General features: G+C 42.9%; 1 protein-coding gene across 1 annotated transcript; it reads left to right on the top strand.

The window, feature by feature from the left end:
- Positions 1-1777: 1777 nt before the first annotated feature.
- Positions 1778-5437, top strand: LOC148041482 (uncharacterized). Its single transcript, XM_087680019.1, has 8 exons — positions 1778-2432; positions 2551-2672; positions 2791-3189; positions 3358-3581; positions 3703-3943; positions 4184-4269; positions 4366-4457; positions 4590-5437. The coding sequence occupies exons 3-8, from the start codon at positions 2914-2916 to the stop codon at positions 4826-4828; spliced, it is 1158 nt and encodes a 385-aa protein (XP_087536145.1). The 5' UTR covers positions 1778-2432; positions 2551-2672; positions 2791-2913; the 3' UTR covers positions 4829-5437.
- The last annotated feature ends 421 nt before the right edge of the window (positions 5438-5858 follow it).

Below are 5858 nucleotides of genomic sequence, written 5' to 3'. Positions count from 1 at the left end.
TCTTATCAACAAGTGTAGCAGCCACTTGATGAATTGATTCTGGAAAGGAAGTACTGTGTTAATAAAATAGTCGACAATTTCTAAGATGGTAGAAATATCACAACTAAAGTGCTCAGAAATGGCCCTATAGGAGATCTTGTTGCAAGATACATCAATGCAATTGCAACCTTTCACTCAACTAGGAAATCAATGGCATTGAACTTGGAGCAAGGGTGAAGGGATGGATATAACAGTCGAGTTAGATGGTAGAACAATCTTGGAGGCAATTTGAAGAAAGATTGAAAATGATGATCCTCACCAATACACCAATTAGTGTAGTTGGGCCACCAATGCAATGCATGTGGTCTCACATACCATTGGCCAAGGCAAGGTTTAGTCTAGCATATTCGAGGAGTGGTGGTGACAATGTGACATATGGTTGATAAGAAGGAAGCAATAATCATTGTCAAAGAGGTCGTGTCATCATCGGAGTAGTAGGACTATATATGCAGAGAAGATTGTTTTGCAAAATGATCATGTTTTGAATTCTCTCTAGCAACAATTGGAGTAGAAAAATGTAAACACTTAGGAATGCGATGACCACAAATGCCATTTCATTGTCAGACGAAGGGCACTGAAATCAAAGATCCCTTCAACAAGACAAACATATTTGGATTAAAAAACTCCCCATGAAGACAAGGTAGTTCAAAGCAAGCAAATGAAAATCACGTATTATTGTGTTGAAATCAAAGCCCAATGTGATTAGGGCATTTGCTAAATGGAAGGTTGCAAGTTGATGAGCATGAATCATGAGGGATTGGTCAATACAAGCCTAATGATACCCTTTGCAGCATTATTGAAGCAATGATTTGTCCTTTCGGTCCAAGTGGAAGAGAAGGACTGGAGTAGAGGATGAGAGATAGGGAGTAATTAAGTGAGATAGAGAGCAAGGATGTAATGGAAATGGCAAGGGGGAAGCACTAGGCTGGCACTACACATGGATGTGGAGATTGTGTATAGTAGTGGCGAAGCGGGAAGAAGAGAGGCGTACGATAGTTGATGAAATGAGGTAGTTGCATACATTTTAAATTAGATGGTATGTAGTAGTAGGTAAAAGTGACCTCCTTAACATGCATAGTTTAAGGTTTATGGGAAAAAAAAAACAAACATTGGAACCACCTATGCAAACCACCAAAATCTTACTTAGAAGAGGCTTCCTATAAGTGTATATTGTTGGTCTACTATATTCAATGCAAATGCAGAACACTTTGTGTGGAAAGGAGGCAAAGTGTGGAGTCCCTCCTAACTACGATTAGTGAAAGTAATTGTGGGTTAACATAACTAAATTGGGTGCAACGTTCAAGAGAGGAGAGAAGCATGCCATGGGGAGCCAAGACAATCAAGAGGATCATATTAGCTTTGTGTATTCTTCCGTCTTCTTTGGCTTTGAACTGCTACAACAATACTAAGGACAAAGAAACCTAGCCAGCAGTCTAAGAAAGAACGATGACCATTGGCCGCCAGCAGGCGTCACATATAAGGCCAAACGGGAGCATGGGCGGGCGGCCGAGAACAGAGACGTTTTGGGTGGTAACGTGGCGGGCACTCGGCTTCCAAATCGCAAGATGCTTCTGGAGACAAAGAGGACGAGATGAAACAAGTCGCAAGAGGGGAATATGGCACCCCTCATAATAATTAACCGCCTTTATTATTATATTCTTGCATTATTGATTAATAATAATTCGGCTCGCTAATTCCAAATTTCCGGGGATTAATGGGCCACTGCTTTCTCTCTCTCTCTCTCTCTCCCTCCCTCCTCCCTGTCCTGTATTTCTTCTATCTGTTTGTCTCTCCGTTGTTCTTTTCCTGTCCGCCATAGCCGCGACCTGGAGGTCTGTCATCTTCATTAGGCGCGAGCCAATCCATCGTGCATTATCCGTCTATCCCTTGGCCATCGCTCCAATAAAGCTCTAGCGCTCTCTCGCTCTCTCTCTCTCTCTCTCTCTCTCTCTCTCTCTGCGGCGTCCTCTTCTGCTTCCTCCTCCTCCGCCTCCGCCTCCGCCGGTTCTTCTGCTCTCTCTCGATTTCTTTCTCTCGCATCATTTTTCTCCCCTTTCTCGTCCGCAAATCCTTCGAGGGAGGCCAGTTTCTCCTCATTATAATAAATAAATAAATTCCAGCCAGACAGCCAACGCAGAAACCCTAGCTTAGCTACTTAACCTTTCCTCTGCGTTTCCTATACGCATCTCGCAAACGTCTCTCTCTCATTCCCTCTACATTCCGGCTTATTCTGACCAATCCTTGAAGTGATCTTCGAAGGACCGGCACTGCAGCATTTTGAAGAGGAGGATGAATAGGAGGAACAGGTAGAAGAAGAAGAAGAAGAAGGCACGTCTTCTGTTACGCCTTCTCCGCAACGGTGACGGTGGCGTTTGACAAAGTCTGAGGAAAGAGTAAGTCGCTTCCTCCGTTTCTTGCGTCTCCTCTGTTGATGATATAGTTTTCTTCTTTCTTCTTTCTCGCTATTGTTGCCGGTTCAAGTTGTGCCAATATTCTGGACTGTTATTTCAGGTTCTTTTTCTCGAATCCCTCCATTCATCCTCCTCCTCCTGTCCATATCTCATCTCCTTTCAATCTCACAATCCGAAGGCCTTCTAAATATTTAGTCTCCAGCTTGCAAACGGCGAGCTCCTGTAACAATCATCCCCTCTGTCAAGTCACTTTGTGCATAGCCTGTCTTGAATTGAAACCTCTGTGATTGAGGTGACGATTTCGATCCGCAATTTAGCTCTTGTATATATTTGCATTCAGCTCTCATACATATTCGCATTCGGCTTCCTGTGCGCCCCGCGTGTGAGGCGCAGTAGTTTCCAGTAGCCTCTGTAACCATCTTAAACTTCGCCATCGACTTAGTCTCCGGTGTTTCTGCATACTATGGAGCAAGCTCCTTTCCACTACAACTACTCTGATGTGCGTGGCAGTCACCGATTTATGGGATACCAACAGCCACCCAGGCATGCTGCATATCATCGGCATAGACAAAGTACAATAAATGCTCCCCAGCTTCGCAACGATTCCCGCAATACACAGAAGGATGCGGATAATAGAAGTTTTTTTACGGATGCGAACGCTTGCGAGAGATCTGTCTCCAATCTTAAATGCTTTTTGGAACATACTACTCCAAAGATTGATTCTCAGCTTCATTCTAAGGTAAGTTTTTTTGGTGATTTTCTGGTTAAGCTTTACGGATCGAATGGCTTATAGTGTAAATGGGTAACGCCACCTGTCTAATTCGTAATCTCACCTCGTTGTTTGAAGATCATAATGGCAATTCGGTGATTTTTACCTTTTTGCTGTTTACTTGTTGCACCATCACAGACCCATGCTCGAGGCCTGTCTCTGAAGAGTTGCTCTTCGGCCTCTCTAAAGCATTACTTCACCCTCAGTGACCTCTGGGAGAGTTTTGATGAATGGAGTGCTTATGGGGCAGGTGTACCAATTCTTCTCAATGGGAGGGACACGGTGATGCAGTATTATGTTCCTTATCTCTCAGCAATTCAGCTATACACGAGTTCAAGAAGTGTACTATTTGTGAAGAACAGGTGATCAGCCCTGCATTTTCTGGAAGAGGGTTTTTGCTTTACAACGTGTGTCAAGCTCTTTTGTATAGTCTACTCCTTGGCATGCTATTACGTGTTATCTGACGGACATGCTTTTCTGCAGACGACTTGGAGATGATAGCGATGGCAGTGAGATGGATTACAGAGACAGTACCAGCGAAATTAGTAGTGATGGTGAGACAGAGAAGGCCTGTTCAGATGGAACTAACTTTACCTGTAATCATGGTCCCTGGAACTTGGTCGAGTCTGGGGATGCATCTTCTACTTGTGAAGGCAATGAGACTCTTCTGTATGAGTACTTTGAAGCTGCAGCACCATCACTGAGAGTACCACTCTATGATAAGGTGCTTTTTTTAGTAACAGGGTTTGATGTTTTGTTACAGCTGAATCTCTAGTGCTTATAGTTTGAGCATATTCAAGAGTTGGGGTGAATTTTTCACGAGGCACATCTTAAATAATATATTCTAGTGACTATGTTAGTAGTCCCTGAGGTTGTTATTTGCACTAGTGAGTGCTTGTAGTTAATGTGCTGTTTTTAATGAAACTGTCTTAGCATCTTATTTGGTCTTTTCGGTATTTCTCAGGTTCAGGAGCTGGCCCATCAGTTCCCGGGTCTCAAGTCTTTGTGCAGTGATGATCTTTCATACTCAAGCTGGCTGTCGGTTGCATGGTGCGTGGTTATGACAGCTAATAAATGTATTTCATATGCATTCTTTGCCAGAAATTACATGCTATCAGGTGTCATTGACATTTTTGGATGTTACAGGTATCCCATTTATCGAATACCTACAGGTCCAACTTTAAAGGATCTTGCTGCTTGCTTTCTAACTTATCACTCTCTCTCAACCCTGTCAGCAGGTACACATTCTGCTCAAATGCTCCTTAGAATAAGACCTTGCTTGCAACATTGAATGGTGTTTCTTACCGAGAGGTTCAGTTTGCCTTATGCAACTTCTGTGTACTAACTACTCATATAAAACTTTCCCTCAGATGGTATTGAGGTCACCAATAACTTCACCACCCCCACCTCTGAGAGCAAGGTTTCTCTTCATCCTTTTGGCCTCGCATCATACAAATTGCGAGGGGCTGTTTGGAGCTCTGCAGGTGTGGTGGACCGTCAATATGCAACCTCTCTCCAGAGGTCTTCAGAGGAGTGGCTCAAAAGACTTGGTGTTCAACATCCTGACTTTGAGTATTTTATGTCTCATAGTGTCCCTGCACGGCGCTGAGATATATAGCTGATGTGCAAGGAATTTTTTCCATAGGCATGGAGTACTATTTTGGCAAAGCTGGTCGTAATGGCTGTCCAAATTTGATGGCAAAAAACACGAATATATACAAGTGCTTCAAGCTCGTTTGCCAGTTTTGAGGCTTGAGGGAACATAAGATCTGATAAGAGCGGGAAGGAAAAAAACAGGAGTTGAACTAGGGGGCCAAAAAAGAGGCTAAACAGATTGAGTTCGGCTACAACAGGAATCAAAGGTTAGAAAAATTTACAGGAAGAGAAAGGATGAGTAGTTCACCCAGAGGTGTCAAATGCAGGAACAATTTTCCCAGTCAGTTGCTGCAAATGAAAGGAATTATGAATGCTACAAAATAAATTACGTGGCATCAGTAATGTCTGCTTCAAGCTTTGTGCCTACAAGGCAATATGGCTTTCTGATTTTGTTTTGGGTCTAAGGCAATGGTCATACGGCTGGCATGGAGTCAGCAAAATGGTGTCATCTTGACATTTTCCAAGCTGCTCATGTGTAATTCACTTGGAAGTACATAGATACACATCAGCATGGACTTATCAGGGCATATATGCTGTGAATTACAAACATCAATTTGTTAAAGTTGTGTAGTCCCATGATTATGTCCATAAGGCTTTTTTCTCATAGGAAAATCCTCATTTCATGTGGACCCTTGGTTGACTCTCGAATGAAATAACAAACAGTTTCGGTAGAGTTCTTATCCTCTTACTTTGGTATGTTGTGTGTGTGAGAGTTGCAAGTCGAGGATAGGAGCCACTGGCTTGGTTCATCTTATGAGAGCAGTTGGAGCTCTGAATCTCTTTTAACATTACCAAACTAACCCAAAGTAGTGATAATTTTGATCAGCCCATGCTGGCTTGTTCTGACAAGGCTGCTCATAATATTTCCTAGATCTGCATTACTAGGATTATTTTGTTATTGTGTACTGGTCCCTATCTGCAACTGCATTGTGTGCTCTGTATTTTGAAGTACACCAGTCACTGCAAACTCCAATATGTTGTCG

The sequence above is a fragment of the Lygodium microphyllum genome, chromosome 1 (assembly GCF_053477565.2).
Source record: "Lygodium microphyllum isolate KBCC chromosome 1, Lygodium_microphyllum_v1.1.10, whole genome shotgun sequence".
NCBI lineage: Eukaryota > Viridiplantae > Streptophyta > Polypodiopsida > Schizaeales > Lygodiaceae > Lygodium > Lygodium microphyllum.
This window is presented reverse-complemented; position numbering and strand designations above follow the sequence as displayed.